Source organism: Ochotona curzoniae, unplaced genomic scaffold, assembly GCF_017591425.1.
Source record: "Ochotona curzoniae isolate NIBS_2020 unplaced genomic scaffold, NIBS_Ocur_1.0 contig_1302, whole genome shotgun sequence".
NCBI lineage: Eukaryota > Metazoa > Chordata > Mammalia > Lagomorpha > Ochotonidae > Ochotona > Ochotona curzoniae.
Window position 1 is genome coordinate 73,673 of NW_024465035.1, and position 27,617 is coordinate 101,289.

General features: G+C 36.5%; 1 protein-coding gene across 8 annotated transcripts in view; it reads right to left on the reverse strand.

Moving 5' to 3' along the window:
* The window catches only part of RASA2 (RAS p21 protein activator 2), a 109,755-nt gene that overhangs the window by 19,843 nt on the left and 62,295 nt on the right, over positions 1 to 27,617 (reverse strand). For 5 of the 8 annotated variants that reach the window (XM_041004055.1, XM_041004070.1, XM_041004039.1 and 2 more), the window contains exons 6-19: positions 24,730 to 24,813; positions 22,894 to 22,966; positions 19,842 to 19,918; positions 18,850 to 18,951; positions 12,881 to 13,037; positions 12,468 to 12,616; positions 11,716 to 11,830; positions 11,258 to 11,332; positions 10,530 to 10,653; positions 7,097 to 7,203; positions 5,421 to 5,504; positions 5,094 to 5,171; positions 1,415 to 1,488; positions 780 to 889 (exon numbers count right to left, since the gene is read on the reverse strand). In XM_041004055.1, the coding sequence (XP_040859989.1) occupies positions 780 to 889; positions 1,415 to 1,488; positions 5,094 to 5,171; positions 5,421 to 5,504; positions 7,097 to 7,203; positions 10,530 to 10,653; positions 11,258 to 11,332; positions 11,716 to 11,830; positions 12,468 to 12,616; positions 12,881 to 13,037; positions 18,850 to 18,951; positions 19,842 to 19,918; positions 22,894 to 22,966; positions 24,730 to 24,813 (1,409 nt within the window). The remainder of the gene's footprint in view (positions 1 to 779; positions 890 to 1,414; positions 1,489 to 5,093; positions 5,172 to 5,420; positions 5,505 to 7,096; positions 7,204 to 10,529; positions 10,654 to 11,257; positions 11,333 to 11,715; positions 11,831 to 12,467; positions 12,617 to 12,880; positions 13,038 to 18,849; positions 18,952 to 19,841; positions 19,919 to 22,893; positions 22,967 to 24,729; positions 24,814 to 27,617) is intronic. The other 3 variants (XM_041004062.1, XM_041004047.1, XM_041004030.1) reach the window with 1 other exon arrangement.

Sequence of the window (27,617 nt, forward strand, 5' to 3'; positions counted from 1 at the left end):
GCATGCATTCTTTTCTTATTTCTAAATGATTCTCGGCTTTACGTGACCTTTTCAGAAAGGTGAACATCTGTGGCTCCTCATCCTTTTGGAAGGAATTCTACTTACATGACTTCTAATCTCGATTCTAAACTCTTCTCACTATCCTGAGAAGCTAGTCATCGTCTGTATATGCTTTAAACCAAATGAATAAACCTAAGTATATTTTCAGGTCATTGAGGAATAAACTTAGACTCTTAACTAACTGTGCAGGAAGAAGGCTTTCTAAACCCAAATCCATAGCCCATCCATGAAGACTGGAGTCTTCTCAGGATGGGCAAACTATTAACTCTTCCATTTTGGTACTAGCTTGGCCAACAGTGTCTAATGAATCTGACATATAATTGAGATACTAGGGTATGATTATAAAAATTTCTGACTGAGAATTTCCAGAAAACCATAAAAATATTCTCATTTATTAGGTATTGAATTGTAATTTGCCTATGTGAATTGAAGAAACTGCCAAGTTCTAAGGGTTTAACTGCAGCTCCTTATATATTGATTTTTACAGCAGAAACATACCAGGGATTTTTAGAAAACAAAGCACATTAAAGGAACACCAATTTTAGTAATACCAATGTGTATGTGAGGAAACCCTGTAAGTTACATGGTATCATTGTTAAAGATTTCATTCTAAGAAACGTAAGCTATGAAAGACTCACTTGAGTAACACTGAGAGGTGAAAAGGAGATCTGCCCTTAGGGTTAGGGGGTGACCAATTGGTAATAAAGCGCAAACACAACTACCTGGCTGTTTGTGGTAGGTGAGCTCTCTGCTGGTCAAGCAAAACCACCGTTTCTTGAAATTCTTTTTTCCAATCCGAGTTCTTCCCTGAGCTCTTTTATACATCTCACTGTCAAAACAACAGACATAAACAAAAAATATTTAATAATCTAATCCAAAGAAAGAATTGTTTATTTTAAATGATATGAACGTTGTATACAATTTTATTGCAGATATAAAAATGACTTTGCCAGCTCTGATTCTTGCATTTATTTTGGGCATACTAAAGGAATAAAGTCTTTAATTAAAAAAACGTAATTGTACTACACAGAACACAAAAGGGACAAATGAGTAATTTCTACCCTTCACTTACAATAATAACAATCTATCTTATGACTGCATTGTGCTATTTTGCCACAGCATCACAATACCCCCATAATCTCATCCAAACTATGAACCACCTCAGAAACTGTGGAGAACCATGTCGCTCTGACATAAGGTCTGTAGAGACAGCGAAGGTGACTAACCTGACCAATCTCCCTTCAGAAGTTACAACACAGAGACTCAGATCTCCTCACTCCAAGACCCACATTCTTTGTACTTACTTAAAGCCTATACTGAAATACAACTTTCATGTTTGATTTCATTAAATTACCCTTCTTTCAGGTGCACAGGTTCACTTGTACCACTTGATTCTTTAGTTTCAGTAGATGAAATTTCATCCAAGAACTAAATGGGGGAAATGGACAAGTATTACACTTTGTGGTAAGGTATAACGTATAAATTCATTCCTTTTATATGTCATTGATTATTTTATGAACTTCTTCATTATTAAGGAATACATATATATTTCTTGAAAATAAAAGTATTTCAGATTTAGCTTTTTTCAGATTATAAAAAACTTGCATTTACACAATGCAAATTTAGAGATGAGATTGATGTCTGAGCATGAAATTTATTTATCAACTAATCAAGGACTTGAGGGTCATAGGAGGCTATCTCATGGAAAAGAAAAATTAAAGAATGAAGATGTAGGAGTCCTATTTCCTCCTTAATGAACTATTTAATTAGTTCATTAACTGGATACTACAAACTCAAGACACCGAAATTTCCTTGCTGTTTTCTTTGTAAGTTTCTATGTTGCTCTAAGTAAGGCTTACTCTACATCCCAATAGAGATGACACGGACAGTCTCATCCCAAAGCACAATATGCAGCAGAATTTACTGCAGAACTTGTAGGGACTACCATTTTCTCCTAAGACTAGTAAACTGATGCACCAGAACCCACATTTGTGGTTTTTTCCAATGAAATATTTACTTTTAGATTGCTAGAAGAAAATCTTGCCAGGTGAAAACTTAGAACAGTGTTCCCTTTTCATTATATGTGGGTGACAGGTCCAAGGTAACTAAAGAACTATGCTTCCAATCTGGGTCCCTGCCAATACTGACTCTGTGCAGCAAACTGCTCTAAGTGGGTCCCTGACACCCACAATGGAGATTAAGATTGAGTTAGGAAATAATTAACGCATAAGGTAAGGGAAGAAACAATAATTGAGATGGCCTACAAAGTGACTAAAGGATCCTGTCAGACAACACTTATTCTAGAATGAGCATCAGTATTTGAAAGTGTCCTGGCATAGACAACAAATCACATGGTCACCCTCTTTAGAGAATTATACAGGTTCTGTACCTCCCATATTAGGGAAGAGGGAAACGACTGAGTCATAATGGCCAATGTCACTAGTAAGAGTACATGGGCATCATGAGCTTTTGCAACTTCTAGCAGTTGCTACACCTGAGTAAGTAATAATACAGAAAAGCAGGATATTAGAGCAAAATACTCTATGCGACCACAGGAAACTGGAATCAGAACTGAGACAGGAAACATCCTGTGCTGTGTGATTGTTTATTAGAATGTGAATAGGTGACTAGGGCAAGTTGGAATAGACTAAATTGGCAAATTGTAAGCCTTTCTCCACTAACACCACATACTTTGATTATATCAAGGGAAAAAAATACAATGTTGCCACAGTCTAAGTTATAAAACATGGAAAACAACTCTAAACAAAACACAATGTATCGTCTCTCCAACAAAAGTCAGCCTACATTGTTCCAAAAATATTCAACAGTGTTCTAAAAGTAAAACGGCAGCTTTCTCTTTGCCTACTCTTTCCAATTGTCTTTCAATGGTTGCTGAAAAGGAAAAGTTCAGTTGACCTTGAGCTGTTAACAGTAAAAAAAAAAATTCTGACTTCAATTTTCAAATAATTTAATTATGGAGCTTTGTGAGAGTTTTAAAAGTCCAAAAAATATATTTCAATGAAACATACCTTTGACAATCAACTGCTAATTATGCCTCAGAAACAGAATAAAATCTTAAAATCTGGCCTTGCTAATTTGGATTTACCAAATTAGGACTGAGATAAATCATATATAGTACATTCATGAAGTTTCATTTTGATATTAAGAAAAGTTGAGTAATTTTTCAGGGTTTTATAATATTGCTCTGTTTTATTAAAGACTCAAGAAATTAAAAATCCTTTTAATTTCTGAGGTCTGCATCTTATTAGCAGCAAGGATGCACTTGCACTGTATTGGACTGCCTGGGTTCACACCTGGCTCTGGCTATGACCTCACTCCTGATCCCTGCAAATGCAACCCCAGAAGGTAGCCATCAGGGCTCTAGCTTAAGCCAGCCCCAGTCCCAACTGTCCAGAGTGTTATGGGGTGCAGCCAGTGACAGCCAGCACCCAATGACAGTAGGCAAATGAAATTTGGCTGTGTCGCCTACCCTCTGTCCTGAAGGTGGGTCCTAACAGCAATGGAATGATAATTCCATCCTCAACCACTCCCCCCATGTCCTAATTTAGCCAGGATATTGGATGCAGATAAGTCCAATTAGTCTAGGTGTTTTTAGCTGCAAGCCCAGTTCCTGCCCATCCCAAGGAGCACTAATCAAACCCTTAGCCCACAACACTTAGGTATTTGCTCCTGCCCACCTGTGACTCACCTATCACATGAGAGGGGACCTTATTGCATTGTTGTGTAACCATCCCTCTCACAAGCCCCTTGAAAAGGTCGATGAAGTGGGGGATCTCGCTCTCTTTCTGGCCAGGTGCTTCCGTTACTCTGACACCTCAATTTTTGCCTGACCCAGGACAGGTAATCCCCTGAGCATGGTCTCTGTACCCTGCTTAGATGGGACAATGGATATAATAATGTTGTTTCTGGTTTGTGTGCTTTCAGGAGTTCCAGGAGGGGTGAGGCCTAGCAGTGATGGAATGTGGGCAGAGAAGCCAGGGAAAGGTGAATGTCTGCAGCTTTGGAAGTGTGTCCAGCTTATTCATTGCATGTCTCTTAGAATAACTTATGTTGTTGGGGAAGCTGGGACATAGGTCTTCAGCTTAATGGATGGACTTAAGGATAATGACCATTTGCTCCTTTGGGGATTATGTTTGGTTAGATTATGATTGGTTGGATTGCCTTATGGACTTTGTGACTTGCTATTGTGCTCTATTATCACCAAGCTTGGTTAATAAAGACTCCTTATTAAACCTTAGACATGTCTGGTGTGATCTCGCTCGCACATGGCAACACAGAGCATCTGGGAAGTGAGACAATGGTTGAGAGCCCCTTTTCTTTCTTCTCAAATAAAACTTTTCCTTAACTTAAAAATGTAAAGATAGGTTAAAACATTTTCAACTTTCAATATTTTTTTAAACTGCAAAGCCTCATCTTAGTATATTATATACTGTGTACTTTTGTGCATTTTAATCTACAGTAACTTTCCTTAGATTAATACCATAAGCCTATAGAACTAACACATTAAATGTTGAATAATTCATATATTTTTACAATGCAAGTAATTGCTCACTACACATCAGGTACCATGTTAACCCTTTACCCCCTGGACCACAGGTTCTCAATCAGAAGCAACTCTGTCCCTCAGACGACTTTGGACAATTCCTAAAATATTTTTGGCTGTCAAAACTGGGAACATACTACTGATATCATCAGGGAAGAAATCAGGGTTGCTATTAAACATCCTAAAACAAACAGGCCAGTCCCTCAGAATCAAAAATTACTCAGCCCAAATGTCAAACCCTAAACATTTGTGATCTGTGGTACTAAGGCAATAGTATCTGTCACGAAAACTCACTTTTAGGCATTTTTGTGGTTGAAAACCTACCATTTTATAAGAAAACGAAGAAAAAGGGTTATGATAGCCATGAACATTTGTTTAAACTTGTGATGACTTTCTGAATAGGAAATATATTCCCCCAATGCTGTATGAAAAAAAAAAAGCTAATATTTTCAGAATAAAAAAATCATACCTTTTTAACTGCTATGATGTACCCTTCTTCTTGAAACATTTTGAAAAATTCACACATGAATGTCTCTTTGAAACTTGACTAAGAAAAAACACAGGATTTACATATGTTAAATAGAGAACAAAAGAGACTGAAAACTACATCCTCTTAATAGACTTTCACTCTCAAGTGCATCAGAATGAAACTGTCATCTTTATTAGATAACTGACACAAAGCACTGACCTTAAAGATGGCTATTGTACCTGTATGTATCTATTTTTCATTTGTAACAAGGTGGCTGGAGAAGGAATCACATTTAGAAGTATAAAAACAAAAGAGGTAAAGACTTACCTTGCTTTTGGATAGACTCCCCCAGCTTCCCAAAGTTTGAATGGTTTTTGAGATAAGAGTTAATGTCCTAATTGTTTGTGCATCCTGCAGAATACAAAAAAATGCCAAAACTCCTGTTAAAATTTCAAAAAACAGAATTTGTATATAAAATGATTTATGCTGCTGTAAAATAATGACTCAAAATACTCATTTAAACCTGATACAATTAAAATCTATTTCAGGCTTCGCACAACATGCCGAAAACCTAGATGTTAAGAGGCAAAAGAGTACACATAAGAAATGGTGTGTTGCTGCCACTGTAACAAGGTTCTAACTGCGGCTCACTAAGTTAAAGGAGTGGCCAATGTCATGCAGCTGTCAGAATGCCAGCAGGCATTCAGAACTGACTTCACATCCCAAGCTCCTGTGTCTTCCTCACCCCACAAGACTGAATGAACTGTGACCCTAGAAGGTCAGCCAGCACTGGATTACAGTAGATTGGCTAATATTTGCATGAGAACAACCGAATGGCTATCTTTTGTATACCTGATTGCATATCATTTGTATAAGAACAGTTGAATGGACAGTATGTGTGTGAGAACACTTGGTGGAATATACAAGACAAAAGGAGTTCCAGACAAAAGCATAGAAACTGTTACTGGGTTTTGTTGAGGAGCTCAATGCTTCTCAATACTTCCTCCCTTATCCCATAAAACCCTCAGTGTATAAAGTCTGATGCCACTAATAAACTTCAACTTTGACCATCAGTCAGGGTTCATGTGTGTTATTTACCTGTCTACCTAAGAGTCTAGAAGGAAGAAGGCGAAACTCAAACTAGAAGACTGATTTGGAACCCCAGGCAAGTCAAGAGAAACATCACACTCTCTTGGAACTGTGTGAGCTTGAAGAAGTTACCGGGTTGTGATTTTTCACAGAATTTACCTCATAGGGTTAGTGGGGAGACTAAATGAATGAAATGTATAAAGTATTAGAAACAAGACCTACGAGAAAGTAAGCACCAAATAAATGCTGATATTGTTATTACCTGCTCTACAGGTAGTAACAGCTATAGAACTAATTAGATAAGATTATAAAATCTTTGGAACATAAAGTTTGAACAATCAGCAAAAATATACTAAGAAAGGAATAAACCAGAGCAAGAATGAACAACAATCTCTGCAACTTTATGCAATTAAATTGGATTCAAAAACAAAAAATTATATTTATACTGAACCTCAAGTAGAGAAAGCATAAAAAAAATGTGTAGTCAACAAATCACGTGCAATGCAAGTTGCAACATCTTTCAAAAACGAACTGCTTCAAATTTCTGAGTTAAAAGTATTTCACAGAATAAACATCCAACTGTTTCAATACATCAAGAAGGCAAACAATATTAAAAACAGACACAAAACTAAACCTGTAATTAAATTCAAGCCCTTCTGATATTAAAATGTACAAACACAACACTAGATGAAAAAACAAGGAATCCATTTCATATTCACCACCATTCTTCAACAATGATCAACTTTCTATCACTCTTCTATAACATCTTCTAACAAAAATATCACCAAGAAAAACATCCAGTAAATTTAAGCAGTAGTTATAAAACAGCCATGTAAAACTGGTTTTTCATTTTAATAAAAATTAATAAAAGCAAATAAAAATGGAATAAAGCTTTGAGAAGAACAAACACTTACTGGGTGATGAGGTCGCAAATGAAAAGAATGAGGTGATACTACGGCTACAGCAAAGAAACGAAGGAATACAAAGCTGCTCACTGCAGAATACTGAACATGAGGATCATCTGCAGAAAAAAACGGTGAAATGTCATGCACAAAACACTGAATTTAAAGATGATAAAGTAAAAAAAAGAGACAAAAAATGTATACTAAATAGGACAGCAGCAGAAATTGTCTACTAAGGATGAGGTCGATGAAATGATAGGAATGACTATGACTAAATTAAGAGAAAAAACCCTATTACTTGAAAGAAAATGAAAGTCAAAGCCATAAGGTTTGAATGAATCTTTTAATTAGAAAACTATCTCTTCACCTGCATGAAAATGCTCCTGACATGTTAACAAAATTATCTAGCACTCCCTAGTGGCAACACTGAATCCCTTTACACTAGTACACAACCGCTTTCAGTTTTAGGTTATTGTTTTAATTTTCCCACAAAAATAATGCCAGTGACCCTGCATTAACAGTAACTGTGCAGAAATCTTCACTTTGAAGAGGCCATCAAAACTCTCTATTAAATTCAGAGACCAGAAGACTACTAATGGCTTTGATAAGTCACCAATAGCTTCTATTTTCAGAGTTGAGTAAACATTTAATTCAACAATAAAATAAAGTAGAAAGCTTCTGGTGAGGCAAAGAAATCCTCGCATTGCATCCTCCAGGATCCCACATGGGCACGAGTCTGTTTCCCCAGCTACTCCAATTCTCTGCTTATGGCCTGGGAAAGAAGTAGAGGATGGTCCAAGACCCCCTGGGTTCAGACTGGTTTAGCTTTGGCTGTTGCAGCCATTTGGGGAGTAAACCACCAGATGGAAGATCTCTTCATATCTGCCTCTCCAATTAAAAAAAAAATCAAGTAAATCTTGCAAACAAACAAAAAGCCCTCTGGATTTAGTTTGAGTTTTCCTTCTCATAAGACATTCAACGGATGACACTGATAAGGCATTAAAAATTTTTTTAAAGATTTATTTATTTTTATTTCAAAGTCAGATATACAGAGAGGAGGAGAGACAGAGAGGATCCATCCAATGATCCATTCGCAAGTGAGCACAAATGGCTGGTGCTGTGCTGATCTGAGGCCAGGAGCCAGGAACTTCTTCCAGGTATCCCACACAGGTGCAGGGTCCCAAAGCTTTGGGCCATTCTCAATTGCTTTCCCAGGCCATAAGCAGGGAGCTGGATGGGAAGTGGAGCTGCAGGGATTAGAGCCGGCACCCATATGGGATCCGAGTGTGTTCAAGGCAAGGACTTTAGCCACTAGACCACGCCACTGGGCCCAAGGCATTAAATTTGTTCTACAATAACTGCTTCCTATCCACTGCTTGCCATATGGGCCCATATAATTCCAGGATAGTAAGAACAAATGAGAAAATACAAAAGCACTTTATGGCAACAAAAATCATTACACTAAGGATGTAAAGACATTTAATATTTAAGCCAAGAAAAAACTAAGGAGTTGAATCTGCACTAAAAACCCATAAAGGTGCTAGTAATGTGGCAGAGTACATTAAGACTTGCCCTGCGACAGCAGTACTTGTCTCAATGGCCACTGGCTGCCACTGGCCTGTGGAAATAGCAGAGAATGGCCCAAGTGCATGGGCCCTCACAGTCTATGTGGGAGACCTGGATGAAGCTCTGGCTTTGGCTTGGCTTAGTGCCACTGTGGCCATTTGGATAATGAGCCAGCAGATGAAGATCTTTCTTTCTCTGTGTGTAATGCTTTAAAATAGTAAATCTTTAAAACAAAAAACAAAAATCATCGGCCAGGCACAACAGCCTAGTGACTAAAGTCCTTGCCTTGCATGACCTGGGACCCCATATGGGCTCAGGCTTGTATCCCAGTTGCTCCACTTCTTTCTAGCTCCCTGTTTGTGGCCTGGGAAAGCAGTGGAGGATAGCCCAAAGCCTTGCGACCTTGCACCCACCTGGGAAACCTGGAAGAAGCCCCTTTCTTCGGATTGGCTCAGCTCTGACAGTTGCAGCCACTTGGGGAGTAAACTAGCTGAAGGAAGATCTTTCTCTGTAAATCTGACTTTCAAAAAATAAAAGGACCACAAAGCATACTAGCTTGTAACTCTGATTTTCAATGTCTACTTAATATAATTTTAATCTGCATTCATCTTTGTATATGTTAAGGTCTCAGCTCACCTTATTTTTCTTACAGACTAGATTTACTATTCCTATTTGAAATTAACTTTTATATTTTTCATTAGCAAAGATTATGTAGACCTGAATTTATCTACAGGTAAGAGCTGGTGGTAAATAAAGCAATGAGGCGGAAACTACATTTATGTGTGCCCACACTTAAAAGAACAGGACAAAATAGCAAAATCTCTCAGACAGTTGCAGAAGTAAACTTAGCTCCACATAGCTGGATAAACACCCATAATTTAGGTAATTCTTATTCTTCCCCATCCTTGCCCACTAAAGGGAGATCTGGAACGACAGCTATACCAAGTTTATTCTAGCAAAGATGCATTAGAATTAAAAGAATTCCAAAAACGGACAGAGCCAGCAACTCCTAATTTGTAAAATGTTACCAAGTAGAAGTCTGACATACTTCTAAAAATGAAAACAAGCCAGTTATAACACATGTGCCTCAAAATTTAATGTGTTAATTGCAACAATGATATTTCTAGTCTTAATATGATCTCTGTAATGCTCTTTCGCAACCAAAACAGAATTTTCAAACTGACAAATAGAGTCAACTGTACAGAACATAATATTCTCACTATTTGAATGTGTGAAACTGGAAAATTAGTTCGAACAAGTAATAAAGGTATTTTAACTATATTTAATTATATTCAAGTTGCATAAGCAGCTGGTATGATTTTTATATAAATTTTTTACAAGTTCAACATTTTTGCCTTAAAGCTAATAGTGGGGCTTAGCCTAAAGGCTAAAGTCCTCGCCTTGCATGTCCTGGGATCCCCTATGGGTACAAGTTGATGTCCCAGCTGCTCCACTTCCATTCCAGCTTCCTGTTTTTGACCTGGGAAAGCAGTGGAGGATGGCGCAAAGCCTTATGACTCTGCATTTGTGTAGGAGACCTGGAAGAGGCTCCTGGCTCTTGGCTCTGGATTGGCTCACCTCCAGCCACTGTGGTCATTTGGGGAGTGAATCAGTAGATGAAGATCTTCCTCTCTGTATATCTGATTTTCCAATAAAAAAATAAATAAATCTTTAAAAAAAAAAAGCAAATCGTGATTATGTATAAAGTTCCCATTGTATAGAATTAAGTGGAATATGTTTGATAATATAAGAAAATTAATTGAATGTCTTATAAAAAAGAGCCATTTTGAAAACTAAGAATCACGAGTGAAGTCTTAAACACTTCACCAAACCAAATATATAGTACCTAAAAAAAGATTTAATTAAACCAGGTACTTACTTGGAAATTTCTGAGTAGCCATTTGCCTTAGAGAATAAAAAATGTCACACATTACAGTGGGGCAGCTCATACTTGATTTCACTATTGTATTGAATAATTTGTCTACATAGTAGCGCAGATTCTCCTACAAAATTAAAGATAACATTGAAACTTTTACTTTTGTAAGTCACAAAGTAGCCTCATAAAAAAGTATATAATGACAATGAAATTTAGATTCACTAACTAGTATTCTAAAATTCTGCTTCCCTTTTCTAAACATTCAGAGAAGACAATTTATATTCTCACTTTATTTAATACGTTCAGACTCGCTAGACGTTAAGAAATGAGCATATAAACCTCACAAAAACCATAAACAAAAAGATAAAGATGCAGTCACAAAAATACTGTGACAGTGCTCTTCCCTGTAGGGAAAACATATGACCCTAACAGTCACTTCCTCGAGTCCCTGAAACACCATGTCACTCACACAGAATCAGTCTTACGCCCAAGGAATGACTACCGTAGCAGCTGGAATGAGACCCAGCCTAAGTCTACTATTTGTTACCTAGAAAGAGACAATGAAAAACAAAAATAGAGCAAACCTTTGAGGAAACAGTCTAAAACCTGGCCCTAAGAAATGCTGCTCACAGTAAAGGCTGGAATAAATGGCAGCATTACCTTGGCTCAGGTGAGAGACGCATACCCTAACGACCAAGTTTCATGCAGTAGTGAACTGAACAAGGACTCACCTTATTACTTTCTACATTATCTCCTTCTTTTAATTTAATAGGATCGATCTCACAAGATTTTGAGGACTCACATATCTAGAAAATAAATGAATCAGTTTATTCTTACATATTTGAAAATATGAAATATTAAACTTTTACTGTTTTAATTTTATAATTAGTATAGCATTCACATCCAGAGAAAATAGATACAATGTTTAGTTTCCCTAAAGAACTACACAGAAAAGTATTTGTCAATTATTTGAAACTCTAAAACTGAAATTCAGTTAACAAAGAAATAACTATGTAGATCACGGTATAATGTGGCCTTTGAGCAAAACTCCACTAAAAGAAAAGTCGACAGCTTAAGTTCAGCCTTATTTTGGAAACACAGGAAGGCTGTCACTTCCATCTAAAGATCACATGTTGAAACACACTGCTGTAATATCACCAACTATCATTATTATAGTTATAGCTTGTACCTCATCTAGAATAGGTTTTAATGTTACTTTTAGGTAGTGACCTCCCACTATTTTCATCATTTCATCCAAACACCGGGTGGCCAAAGAATTTCCTCTAAAAATTGTATTTGCATCTCTGAAACAGAAATAGAAATATATGAAATCAAGCATAATTAGAAAAAAAAGCACTAAAACCAAATTTGTTAACATCAGCAACTTTAATAATTTTTGCCTTCTGAACTTCTCAGCACAGGCTTTTCAAACTGACCAAAATTACTTAACAAAAGCAATTTGAAAATCAAGGTGAAAATCAATATAAAAAGTGTTTATGGACAGAAGAGAGGCAGAGAGAAAGAATAAAATAACAGTGTTGGGTGACGATGGGAATAGGAAGCAACTCCCATGGTTTTCATAATAAATTGTCGCACACATGCACATATGAGTACTACAGAAAGGATGGAGGAAAGATCAGGTTCTACCTTGTTCTTTTAGTTGTAACATGTGAGCCATCACACTAAGAAGTAACATTGGTAATACAAAGGAAATTTAGTCATGAAATAAAAAACAGATTCTTCACTGTTATCCTTACTACTAGTGGGCCCTGTTTGATAACTTTAAAAATTACCCCCCAATATTTACTAAGCAGTTCTTTTTGGCCTACTATTACAGCCAGCCTCATCAATCTATAAGAACTTAGAATATAAAAACAATTTTGCAAACAAAATCCAATTTTAATAATACATAATTAACATTTAATAAAATTTAACTCTTACTGTGTATCCTTTAGATCTAATTCAGCCACTGCAGTGGCAAAAGGAACAAGTTTATCATGGTGAAGCAGCAGTCGGACAAGCGGCAAAACAGCATCATTTTTGTCTCTACATATTTCACCCAAAATGTAAGCAGCTGAGGCAGATATTGGCTGGAAAAACAGAAAGGTATAAAACAGGTGCAAAATCAAGCAAACGTTATTAAAATGTTTGATCCCTACCTATTTTACACTATTAACTACAACTGTTAACAGGATAATATTTAAATGTCAACATTTTTATCAGAGATGAAGTTTGGAGCACAACATGGGCATCAGTACAAATATACATAGTTTTAATCAAACTTGATATTCCAGAATTTTCATCACAAAAATACTTTGGCCTTATCATATTAAATCATATACTTCAGATTTTACCTGGACATCTGGTGATTTTAGCAGCAAAGTTTTCAAAGGACCGTAGTACTCTGAAGGAAGCACATAGTCCTCAGTATAGCATATATTTAATCGAAGAGACCCCAGGTCATCAGTTTTGGGTGTCTTGTTACCATTGTCTCTTGGTTGTAGTAAGTACCTAAAGGAAAAACACAAGTAATGCCATGTTACATTAGGGAGCCCACAGCTGTAAGGTAGGAAAATACAAAAACAAGACAGAATAAAACAAAAAACCACACAAAACCCCCACAAAACAAAAAATTAAACCCAAAAGTAAACTCAATATTTAAAGTTAAGACATTTGATAAGTAGTACCTACTAATCTTCGGGGGCTTAATGCTAGTTATATACTGAAGTAAGAGGCTGCAAACAAATTATAATTCAGGAAACAAACATAGATAAATAAAAATTAGGTTCTTCAAAGGAATTAAATAAAATTTGATTAGCTTCCAGGTTTAGAAAAAAAAAGTATAACATCTAAAAATTCAGCAAGGTTTTACTAGTTAAATTCAAGAAAAGCATTATCCTTTAATGTAGGTATGTTTCTAAACTTTATTCAGCAACTTCTAAGTTTAAATTTTATATACAGAATTGACTTTAAAACAAATGTCACTCCTGCATTGTAGTATATCTTACTTATTTTAACAAAAGGCTTGCTTCTTAAAACAAACGTAAATGTTTTTATTTGGAAAAATGTGATATACATAAATATTTTCAGGAAAGAAGGGACAAAAAATAATATATGTAAAAAAGGGAGGTTTTAAATACTCAAGCAGAGAAAAGTGCTTAGAAACCAGAAGTTTATAGAACTCATAGCAGAAACTGAATCATTTTATAAAAAAATTTTTATCATGATGTTCAAAAATAGGACACAAGACAGTAATATGTTGAAATCCATATCACCTAGTTTAAGCAACTACATATTTTTTTAAAATATTTGTTTGTTTTTATTGCAAAAGTAGATTTGCACAGAGGACAGAGAGAAAAGATCTTCTATCTATCTGATGTTTCACTTCCCATGGCCACAACAGCTGGAACTGCGCCAATCCCAAGCCAGAATCCAGGAGCCTCTTCTTGGTCTCCCATGTGGGCGCAGGGTCCCAAGACTTTGGGACATCTTCCACAGCTTTCCCAGGCCATAAGCACAGACAGGAATTGGCGCCCACATGAGATCCCAACGCTTGGAAGTGGAGGATTAGCCAGATGAGTTAATGCCTCAACAATTATCTTAAAACTATTCTTGGGCCTGGCATGGTAGCCTAGTGGCTGAAGTCCTCACCTAGCTTGCGCCAGATTCCCATATGGGGACCACTTCATGTCCTAGAGGTCCCACTTCCCATCTAGCTCCCTGTTTGTGGCCTAGGAAGGCAGTAGATGATGGCTTAAAACCTTGGGAGCCTGCACAGGAGACCTGGAATAAGTTCCTGACTTTGGATCAATACATCTCTGGCCATTGCGACCACTTGGGGAGTGAGTCAGTGGATAGAAGATCTACCACTCTGTCTCTTCTCTGTATATCTAACTTTCCAATAAAAATAAATAATAAATCTTAAAAAAAAAAAAACACTATTCTTGTTCAGCCTTACCTCTACTCATTCTCCTGGTTCCTGCATTGTTAACAGAAAACAATTTCTAGTTATCTTATAATTTATCACTCTACAAATATTGTGTAATTTTATCATTCCTCTTCAACTTATTAGCTTCATAAAGGATACTTGGAAGTTTTGGTTTTGCATTTACATTTACTGGCTATGTCCGCCACTTACAGACTAATTTGTTTGGATTTGCATAATTTTTATAAACAAAGCAAGTTGTTAAAAACAAGAAACGAAGGCTTAATACAATATTAGCTTTGAGACAGAAAAGAGCACTAAAGAATTACCTAAGCAAAACTTAAAAGACAAAGAAATGGTCATTTAAGGACAAGAAATTTGGAAATTATGTCATACTTCCATCTTTAGAACTTTTGATCTCTGACAGAAGAAATGGTAATTTAAAGATATGGTCTTTGAAGTCATCAGAAAAAAAGCCTACTAAGGGACTGTATACTTGTCATCCCAGGACATATGCAGGTGTTTCGGTGAATTAGTGGTTGGAAGATCTTAACCTATAACTCTGCCTTTCAAATAATCCTTAGAAAAAAGTCAGTATTTGAAAAATTGTTAACGATAAGGCTTGGGTAAACTGAGGTAGACAGACAAAGCTATAATTACTTGTATACAATGATATATATTGGAAAACAACTACTCAGAGGCAACTCTACTAATACATATTTTTAAAGATTTATTTATTTTTATTGCAAAGTCAGATATACAGAAAGGAAGAGAGACAGAGGAAGATCTTCCATCTGATGATTCATCCCCAAGTGACCGCATTGGCCGCAGCTGAGCTGATCTAAAGCCAGAAGCTTCCTCTGGGTCTCCGACACGGGTACAGGGATCCAAGGCCTTGGGTCATCCTCTACTGCTTTCCCAGACCACAGGCAGGGAGCTGGAAGGGAAGTGGAGCCGCTGGGACACTAAGTGGCACCCATATGGAATTCCAGCATGTACTAGGCAAAGACTAGCCACTAGGCTACTGTGCCTGGCTGTCTACTAATATTTTTAATGTTCTATTATCTTAAACATGACTATTCACCAATGGATTTACTAAAGATAAGAAATCTTTTGTAAATTCAAATAATGAAAAGATATATTGAAAAAAATGAGACAAAGAAAATGAACAAGGTCAAGGTGTCCAAATTAATAAACTAGAAAACAAATCATCTCAAAATGTGTAAATATCTAAGCCTAATCACTTAATTTATCTACTGTTTGGCCCTCATAAAACCAAAAATGGTAACATGGAAAAGACATTTAATTTGTTATCACTCCTAAATGTTGCTTTACATGTTGACTCTTCAGCAGGAAATTGTTACATAAATTTGTACAATCACAAAGGATTTTGACAAACTGTCATTGTAGGAACTGGTGAAATGAGACTGAATTAGATTATCCTTAAGGTTCTCTTTATAACATTTCAAACAGTGGAACACTGGTGAACAAACAAAAGATATGGACATTTTGTATGTATTGATTTAGAACAATGATAATGATGATGATAATGATTACAACAGTAATAGTGTGAGTTAGACATAAATACAGTACTTGGAGCTTTGTCTACATGAACTCATTTCATTTGCTTAACTTTAGGAGAAGGAATGAGTTCTATCAATCCCATTTTACGCCAAAGAAATCTTTTTACAAACAGTCTGAGTAACCTGTTCATGGTCACACAGTTCATGGAAAGGATGGGATCTGAACCGAGGCAGTTGTGTCCCAGAGCCCGTACTCTTAACTTCTATCAAGAGTCAGAAGGCATTTATTTACTGATGTCCTACTATGCTGTTATGTGAAAAAAGCAGCATGGAGAGTAGACTCCAACAGACATCCATTTGCATAAAAAGGGGGAAAAGATATATATTTGCTTGTGTATACATAAAAGGAAAGCAAACATACTTTTCAAAAAAGTGGAATTAAAGCACTTACTAACATTGTAATTCTTTGTTAAGATCAACACTAGCAAGAATATGGTTGAAATCCTAAAAATAGATAGTTTGTTGTGTTTTTATGCAATTATCATTAACCCCACAAGGGGGTGCCATAACTCAGTAACAAATTAACAGGCTCAGTTTTATTTCCAATTTAAAAGGAAATACAGTGGCATCATTTTCTTCAAGAAGGTTCTTGATTTTCACTTCTTCAGCTGCACGTTAGACATTTAATAGCATGTTGTTTAAATTCTTGGTGTTGTTAATTTCTTTTTTCTCTCGGATGTTGATTTTGTTTTGTGGCTCTTCATTTAAGGGAAGGGAAAGTAGTTGTGTAATGGAGACTGTCATATCTAGTAACATGTCATTTAACTTCATGGCATTGTAAATTTCTATTTTTCTTTCTATTGTTGATGTTGTACCATGACTTTTCAATTAAGGGAATGTACAGTAGTTACGTAATGGAGACTAACAACCAGATGTGAGGATGCAGTGTGGTATGCGTTTCTGTTTCCAGACAAAGATGGACTTACAGTGAAACTGTTTATATTATATTTTGACAATAGGATTCTCTGCCATTGTCCATGCCCGCAATGATGAACATATGACTGATTATGAAGAACTATATGTTAGTAATGATATAAAGGATCTTGGGGGGGGGGAGGGAATTGGGGAGGGGATAAGGGAATATGGAACTGTATCATAAAATGATAGCAATAATAATAAAATGTGAAAAAAAATTTAAAAAAAGGAAATAACAATCATATTTTTATTCACCCTTATGTTAGTATCAATAAATTAGTAGATATTTGTTTCATGTTATCAAATTTTAGCATTTATATTTACGGCAGGTTACTTCAAAGTATTTCTAGTGTTGGCAAAAAAAGCACTTTAAGAATAAAATTAACTTCTATCACTGTTCTTTTATCCTACCATGGTAACTGAACACAGTTTTGCCAAATTTGGAACCCTGACTAGAGATAGTTCCACATAAAATAAGGGCTGTATGGCACACTTCAAATTCACCCAGAGGAACCCTGGGAGGCACAACTCACTTTTTCTTCTATACTGAATAGTACTGGAAAAAAAAATTTGGCAAATTGAGTTTAGAAATTTCCATTTAAAAAATATGTATTATTTGTAGAAAGTAAAGAGGCTGGCGCTATGGTATAGACAGCTAAGTGGCGGCCTGTGACACCAGCATCTCCCAGGGTTACCCATTCCAATCCTGACTGTTCCATGGCCTGGGACAGCAGTGGAGGAGGCCTCGCTTTGGGACCCTGCCAACCACATATGCGACCTTGATGAAGCTCGTGGCTTCAGTCTTTCTTAACCTCAGCCTTTGAAGCCATCTGGGGAGTGAGCCAGCAGAACAATCTCCGTTAATTCTCTCAAAACAAATAAAATAAATCTTTAAAAAAGGAGGGGGGGCGGATGACAGGCACCAAAGTTTTATCCATTTTTTCATAGTGATTGTGAAAAGCTCTGATCAATCAATTTAACATTAGTTTAATCTCATTATTAGAGTCATGAAATGGCAAGATAACACTGAAGTCATTATTGAGCTCCATAACATTCATACCATAGACAGGGAAACAACTGAGGGCCTTCCCCGGGTGTAAGTGAAGGCAGTTCCCATGTATCGCCAAGTCCTCTAAAAGGCCTCCACTTCCAGATATGCACAGTTCCTATGATCCATACAGTTTGTGAATTGTAGGTGCTGATTCATAAATAAGCATGTTTTAACATGGGCAATTCTTTTTGTAAGGTTTTGAATTTTTTTTTAAAGCAAATTGACAGAGAAAAAGAGACAGGGAGAGATCTTCAATCTGCTGGTTCAGTCTCCAAATGGTTACAATGGGAGGAACAGAGCCAATCCAAAGCCAGGAGCCAGGAGCTTCTTTCAAACCTCCAACGTGGGTACAGGGGCCCAAGGACTCGAGCCCAGGGATGCTGGTGCCAAAAGCAGAGGACTAGCCCATTATGCCAGAGAGCCAGTCCCAATGTTTTCCATTTTTTCTTTTAGAGTTAAGATTTAATTTTAAACAGAAAAGTTCCTAAACAATTCAGTTCTTTTGTTTCAATATTACAGTTCAGGTCCTGAAACTTGAAGCATTTATATGTTTATCTGAAAGAGAGACACGCTCCTGTCCACAGGCTTATTCTCTAAATAGATGCAACAAACAGGCTGGGCTGAAGTCAGATGCAGGGAATCCAACCAAGGACTCCTATGCGAGCTGCAGGGACCCACTGCTTGAGCTGTTGCTTGTACTTCCCAAGGTATGCATTGGTAGGAAGTGCTCGGATATAGATGCAGGTAATTTAATGCCAGACACTGTCCCCCTAAGTAAGCATTTGCTTGCACACATACTATTTGTCTTAAAAATGAATAATTCCGGAGTCCTTTAAAATGTTTTCTTACCAGGCTTGATGAGACGAATCATTTCTTAATACATTCACAGGAACCTTAATCTCACCTAAGAAAATATCTTGGACCAAGTTTCCATTGTTCCACAAGTCAATCCTGAAAATGGAAAACTGGCTTCAATGTTTGTAAGTAATGTTTAAAATAATGCATCCTTCCAAATACTTAAAATTATTTTGATTTGTCACAGCATTAATTTTACATGCTCAAAAATATGTTAGCACTGTTAAACCTAATTATCTAAACCAAAAGAGCAAAATGCTATTAGCAGCTTTTATTTAAAAGCACAAAAAAGCACCAATTTGCCAATTTTCTAAAAGAAGGCATTTACATTCCTTATTTGAAATTCTAGGGTTTATTTTATCCGAAGGCAGTAAGGACTACAGTTATTTTATTGGATTTGAGAAAAGAAACCAACACAAGACTAGCTTCTCTAGTATGACCAATTAATATGCAAAGATAGGTAGTTTAGACAAAGACATTACCTGATCACTGCAAACATAATATTAATACACCTTTGCGATCAGCACACTGTGAACACCACACCTGTACATGCATTTACAAAGCTTTTCCTTCCAAAATGGCACAAATATTTAAAACCTGGGATATAGCACAAACTTCAAACACATGCACCTGTGGAATCATCTTCTTACCTCACTGAAATTTCTGTTAGTCAGCAGATATGTTAAGAAGAATAAAAAAATTATTTCTAAATTGGCTGAGACACTTAGATGTTATGATCCATTAAATTTGAGGAAAATCAAAGCTACGAAGGCAAAAATTACATCGTTTTTTAAAACCTGACAGACCTCTGACTAACCCTGTGATATTCTGATAACTTAGATTTAAAATAGATGCAAATTCCTCTTAAATTTCATCAACTAACTTGCAAATAAAGAATTCTATCAGGATTAATTCACCTTTTTAAATTAAATTTAGGATGATTTTTTGGCACAGAAAAAATTCTGTTACCCCCTCAAAGCACATACCTGATTTCTAGTTTTTCAATGTCCTCCTCTTCTACCTGGAACTGGGACTTCCTGGTGTAACTACTGGATCTGGTTACCTACCAACAAAATATTCCAGTCAAAAAAATAACTTTTGCTACCTTTTTTCCAATCAGAACTTCAAAATTATCATTTCCAATGATATCAATTCTGGATAAAAGTAGAGGAGAATATCTAGGAAAAATTTTGCCCCAAAATTGAATAAAGCAACAAGTGAAGATGAAAATTAGGTGATATAAAAAAGAAAATATGAAAGCATTTCTGCCTTCCTATCAACTCTCGTGATAGCATAAGGTTCTCTGGTTGATAGTCTTTAGATGACCATAACAGTGAAAACATCCTATTTAAATGAAGTTATACTTGCTAAGTGCTGCTCAAAAACTTTCTCACATTTCTTAGGCTACCAATCCCACCCACACTTCCTGTTCACACTTTCGCTGAAAATACCTAGGCTATCAGCAGAACTTTCTCAACTACCACCCACTGAACAAGTCCACTCCCACACAGCCTCTCCACTTGACAAATTTTCTTGTCATTTTCTCCACATGAGGGTCCAAACGCATTATGTGTCAAGGGTGCACTACTTTAACTGCAGCATTCCAGCTTGTTCACCTCACTCAAGTCTGAGAAATTCTGATCCTAGGAAAGATTTGGTGATAAAGACAGATTTTAGGAGGATGTTTTGTGAGAGAGCCACACTACTTCCTCCTAAAAGTTTCTCATCATCACCAAGTGTGAAGATCAGTTTTCAATTCTCACCTTCCTTGACCTCTTTCTGATCTAGTCATCATGCGACTAAACCTCCTTGTTCAGCAATGTTCTTCCCAGTTTACCTGAAGGCATCATCACAACCTTTTACTGGTCCAATTCTTCCTCAGAACGTACAAACATGTTTTATCTTTTATCTTACTCTGAAAACAACTGAGAGCTACACAGCACTTTCATGTCCATTATCTCCTTTATCCATCAGAATGCTGCTGAGGCACAAAACTAGACTTATTATCCTCATCTTAAAATTGAGGAAGTGAAAGTACAGAAATGAAGTTGCGCACTTAGATGAGTAGATGAGCGTCTTCACTCTCCTCTGTGACTGCACACCTGCACTGCCTGCCTTTCCTGACTCGTCACAAGTTCAGAGTTGCCTACTGGAGAATTTCAAATATCACACCTCAAACTCAACCACTTACCTTTCCTTCCTCCTAACTTTATTTTTCCAAAAGAAGGCAACATCTGATTCCTTACCTTCTTTTCTTTTGTAACTCACTTGTTACCCTGAGCTTTGCAGTATTCTGCACACACTCTTGGAACACACGTCCTCCTCCTTTTTAGACCCAAACAACAACACAATTTCTAGGACTTCAATTTCTCTTCCTAAACTACCTGGCCCACAGATAATGGCTAATTCTTCCAAAACATTGCTGTCCTATGGCTTCCAATCTCAAAAACATTCAATGGCTAAAATTTATTACCCCAGCAAGACACTTGCAGCTCTCTACTATCTTTCCAATGTTAGTTTCCATTATTATCTTAAACAAATCCAGTTAAATCACTCCTGCTGTTGTTTACACACACTTTTTTACCTTTTCCATCTGTCCCGTTACTAAAATGTTCCTTCTCTCCAACTATCTCTCCTCTCCTGACCCTGTGAAACCAAGCACAGCTCACATGACCTACCCTGAATCGAGAATGTTTCACTGCTATGAATTTATATGCATACTATTGTGTGCCCTATGTCACTCACTCTAGTGAGAGAATGGAGATTAAATAGCATTTGCCTTTACAGTCAACTCAACAAAAGCCTCTCTGAACATTCTTGGTGCAGCACGCAAGTTTAAAGGGCCATCTGCTTGCAGTGAGGAGGCAGGACATGAAGCACAGAGATTTCCTTTCATCTGAAGTTGACTATTTGAGTACCATCAATCAGCAGTCCTCTAAGCCTGTTTTCCTCCAGGCCAGATGTAACACACACTAAGTAGTACAGATGGACAACCATACCAAATTCTTAGTCGAGCAATGAAAAAATCTCACATTGGTACATTTTCTTCCGTTTTTCCCTCATTTCTACCCCATTTTTTTCCACTTTACTTGTAGCATTTCTGCCATCTCTGTTTTTGAATGAGTACAGGTAAGAATAACACTGTTTACTTTGAAATCCAATAAAAATTCATGCTAAAGAAGGAAGCACATTGGCTACATGTTAACATCAACTACAGCATGTTCCACTATTACAGTCTTATGTGGTTTTTAATGTGGTCTCCAAATAACAAAAGCAAAACAAATAAAACTTAAATGCCCTAAAGAACTCCAAAGCATTGTTTTTGAAACTTCAAGGCAGCTGAAGGTCTCTATGGAAACAATTGTATGTCTACAAAATGAATTAGGCCACAAAGAACTTAATAGGGTTCTGATTAATCATACAGTACATTAATCTCAAGGCCTCCACATGCTCTGAGCTGGATAGAACTGCTACTGCATTTCCCTTGCAATATTATCCTTTCATGAGATAAGAAACTTGGGTCAAATAGTAGCTTGTTTGCAGTAAACTTTGGGCTAGAATTCAGATCTACCAAATGATAATCATACTTCACTGGCAGTTTTCAAACAATACTATGAAGAAGAGTTTGATCACCTTGTGCTGGAAGGAGGCTGAGCAGGGTGCTGGAGGAGTGGGAAGAGAGGAGTCTGAGCAGGGTGTTGGGGGAGTGGGGAGCAGGAGGCTGAGCAGAGTGTTGGGGCAGTGGGAAGGCAGGAGGCTGATCAGGTGTTGGGGGGCTGGTAGAGGAGATGAAGATGATAACACGGCGACGACAACTGGGGAATGTACACAGCCCTACTCCTCTCCACTCCCAGATCTCTCAGACCTCTGCCTTACATTGGGCCTCCATTGTACAACTCCATAGTTCTGCTTTTTTAAGGACAGAATTGCACAGCTGCATTAGTTAATAAAGCAATTATTAGGGTCATGACTTGAGAAAAGAAACTAGCATTCAATATTAATTTTCAATGTTAACATTTATATAAAACAAAAAATTACCTCAAAGTAAAAGATTTCGTTAAACTGTGGATTGCTTGTTTTCTTCTTTACTTTTGTCTTCTTTTGATCATTCCTGTTCCAATGTGGTAGAGTTTTACCTTGTAGAACTTAATAGTACACAATTATAAAACACACTATGTCCAACCAGGGAGACTGGCCTCTGTTTAAATGTTAGGATGACTCAGGGAAGGCTGCAGTTTCAAATACTTCTAGGGGTGGGAATATGTTCTCATGAAATCTAAGAATGTCTAAGTTTTCTATTTCTTATGCAAATATTATAGAATTCTCTTTATAGCTACACTAGATTGATTGCCAAGCTCTGTTCATGTGGTTTCTAAACATATTCTATTACATAAACAACTCAGTATACAAGATGACTTTTACCGAGTAAAGTCTACATTATCCTTATGTGCACTGAGAAATACCTGAAGGGTATGCAAAGCATTTTTAAGTTACATTATTTCTTGAGCTTCAGCTATAACAACAATGACTTTAAAAAGTCCTTTTGAAATAATTATAGAGTGAAGAGGAAGTAACAGAGAAAAATACAGGGAAGTCCTGTGCCTTTACCCAACCTCCCTAAAGGTTAACATTTTATACAATTATAGTACAAAGGTAAAATCAACAGTGACTTTTTAAACAAATTCATTTGCCAGTTTTTCAGTATATTAGTATATACCAAAAAGTTGATGAGAAAACATAACTAAAACATAAGTTTATTTTAACATGTCACAAATTTAAATCTATGCATAAAGTATGTGCCTTATGTGAAGTTTTTGAAGACTCATTATTACAATGAAAAAAATGTGTACAGATAGGATATATTAGGCCCATAACCTAATGCTTAGAACTGGTAGGCCTAATATTTTTGACATACAAAAATAAATCCCTTTGATAGCATTTAAAATTGCAATAGTATCTGCTTTAACAACAAATACCAACTGTAAGAATAGCATACCACTGAGCATCCCATGTGTATCAGGCATGGGATGAGGCTCTGGGTACAAAAGTGCATATGTAGGTAAGCTATGTAAGTAACTTGAGTGACTTAGTGATTTTCCACAAAATAAAATAAGAGTAATAAGAATTCTTGGGTTGCAGAAAGAAGAGTATGCTTTTTGTTTCCACATTTAAAACACTTATTCATTTATTTTATTATTTATCTTTTATTTTTATTTTCCTTTTTACAATTTTGCAGGCATAGGAGTTCCTCTCTCCCTGCTATTTCCACATTTTAACCCATCAAGTTATAGAGAAATTTCAAACTGGTCAATCTTTAAAGCAACTAAGAACAATAAGGTTATAAAATATACAACAGTATCACTTGATAATGTACCAAAGGCTCCCCTCCCAAAATAATTTAATCAACAATGTGGTACATTTCAGCATGCTCTAGTGTTTCAAGTAATTTGTTTAAACCTTAGAATTCTCTCTCCGTGAATAGAAATGATTATTTCCAGATAAAAATATGGAAATTATTTTTGTTATTAAGAGTTAGTATTAGTTCAAACAGTATTTTATCTGCAAAAAGTTTAGAACATTTCATAGCAGGAATGTTAATGAGGGTGGCAAAGTTTATGTTGTAAAGTATACTTTAATGGAATAAATCTGAGTTTTCCCCCCTTACATCCCAAGATTATGGCAGATTTGAAACTGTAACCTTTTTATTTCCTGTAGAACACAACTTGGCTACTTACAAGTATATGACAGAACTCAATATATTCTTTTCAAAGCATTCACTACTGTGTCTCACAAATAACCATTTAATATTAGTTCTCAGCAACTTAACTTTCTAATTCTTCATATCAAACTTAATAATAATGCAAGTAACATTACCTAGAAGGGCCCACCAGAGAAACTGTTGCATAAGGATCACAGCTTTGTCCATTTATGAGAGGCAATCCATGGCATGCCTTGATGCTAAGGTTGAGTAAAAGAGATTTAACATATCTGAGCCAAGTTATCAAGATAAAACGTTATATTTTAGTACAAATTATTATATTTAAGAGGTTCAAAATTGTTTTCCACAGCTCAATAGTTACATGCTTACATATTATCTTTCCCAAAGAAATGTGTATAAAGGTATTTCAAAACGTTTATAGAATTAGAAGATAAGTGTGTTACAGGTGTTTGGCCTAGTAGTTAAAATGCTGGTTGGAATGCCTGCATTTCCTACCAGAGTGCCTGGGTTCCAGCTCTGGCTTCATGCCTTCCAGCTTCATGTTAACGAGCAACCTAGGAGGCACTGGGTGATGGCTCCTAAGTCCCTGACAGACTGAATTTGGCGCTCATGGCTTGGTCCTGACCCAGCCTCAGCCACTGCAGGCATTTATCGTATTTCTCAAAAACAAATGAAAGTTAAATTTACTTTGGTGCAAAAAATTTTATAATTCATGCATTTTCATAGTTTTCATTTTCCATGAATTATTAAAGCCCCTCCAAATGCATTTATTTATTTGTTAAATTAAAAAAACATAGGCCTAAACCAGACACGGCACATTCAATCAATACTGAGACTAATATTAACACATTTCTTCCAGCTTAACACTCAACAAGATACATTTGTGGTTTGATAATACATCAAAACTGCTGTGGCTTCTACAAACCTTAATGAGAAGCTACAGATCAAACCAGCACTATGACATCATATCCTCTGCTAAAGCATGAATGGCATACAAGGAAACAACTGTGGTTTCCACTTAAATTCTGATTCATAAAGATAGGGCAAGCATCACATAATTTTATAGCCTTTGTAGCTCCTGTATCATTGTGTAGAATATGTTTTAGACCATAGAAAACACGATCATCCCATCCATTCCATTTGCACAAAACAAAGAATTTTACTTAATGACTTTTTCCTCAGATTTTCTCAGCATTCATGTCGTTAATGAGTATAGTTCTAATTAATGGTCAGCATTTCTGAATCCCCAAGGAAAAGCCCTAAATACGGCTGAAAAACCTCAGTTGCTGAGAGACCTAAGGCATTGAGCCATACTTCCCTCCATAGTCTGTCTTCACAAATGTGGGTGAAATGCAAATGGAATACTGTGGGTAACAAGAGAAATGATATTATGACTCATTTCTATTAATCTGGGCATCAAAATCAAATTTAAAAATTCTGAATCTAATGAAAGCAAACACCACGCCATGACCATAACTCTGGTTTTTAATATTAGGTTCAGGCACAGTAAAATTTTCCCACTGTACATACTGTTTGAAACTTACACTTTTCAGTTGAAACCTCAAAATGATACCTGTAAATACAGCATTTGCTGCTTATTATGTATTTTCTCAAAATGCACCTAACCCTCACAAACAACTTGAAGAAGACTATGACCATGCCATGCTCAAGAAGAATGTAGAGCTCGAGGGGGGGTAGAGCTCAATGGGCACCAGTTCGTGTCCCAGCTGCTCCACTTCCCATCCAGCTCCCTGCCTGTGGCCTGAGAAAGAAGTCAAGGATGGCCCAAAGCCTTGGGATCCTGCACCCATGTGGGACACCCAGAGGAGGCTCTGGGCTTCTGGCTTCAGATCGGCTCAGCTTTGGCTGTTGGCGGCCACTTGGGGATGAGCCAGCAGATGGAAGATTTTTCCCTCTGTATATTTGTCTTTCCAATAAGAACAAATAAATGTTTACAAGAAGAACTTGTGAGACAAATCAGAATAAACCAAATAAGCCCCCTAAAATATAAATACAACAAAAACAATGATGTGCATAAACCAAAAGCATAAGAGGAACAAAATCATTACCCTTTAGTACCAAATACAAGAGAACTGAAGACTGAGTTGTCCGCCAAGCTTAATACTATAGCACACAGGTTACAACATGTATTCTGAAATAATATTTATCTATGTATGTAGGATGTCATTTATTTGTTTTCTAATCTTAAAATCAAGCAATTACACATCATAAATCAATATGGACAAGGAAAAATGCTGAAAATAACCACATTAAATGATCTTACATTTTGTTTATATTTGACACATAAAAATAGAAATTAATATATTATTTAGTATTATAAGGGAAAATAAATTTAATTCAAACAGACTGATCTAAATCTTTCCTTCACATTTTTTGTTTAAATTAAAAGACAAAAAGTCAATTTCTGTGCCCATCCAAGACGAGGTTCCACGCATGGATTTACCCTACACATAAAATAAACAAAAAATAGATCAACAACAAAATCAAGCAACAACAAAAGAAGTGGCCCTGAGGGGTAAGAAATAGAAAGAGCCCTAATTGCTCCAGCTTACTACCACATGGTACCCCTAACAGAAAGAGAGAAATCTTCCAGTCAAGGGCTGAGTGGGTGGCCAGAGTGGCCAAAGTCCTTAGTACATAGAATTGTAAGAAAGCTGCACACAGAACACTGTCTCCCAAGAGCTACAAGAATCAAGCCAGCAGCTGAGTGCTGACAAGCAAGTACATGTCAGAAAACGACATAAGCTTAAGAAAGGTACAGAATAATTCTCAAAGGCTACATGTAGCTAACATGAAGTCCCACCAATTGCCATAGAAGACTTGCTAACTCTGGTAGTACTGAAGGTGCTGTCTCAGCAGTGGGGAAAAGTAAGTACTGAATAATAAAGGTTGCTGTACTTTGGTCTCACAAAGCTCAAAAGCAATTCACCAAATGATTAAACTATTTCTAAGTGAGTTAACTGAATCCTGAACAAAGCTCAAGTATATTCATAGGGATACAAAAATCTCCAGTAATTTCACC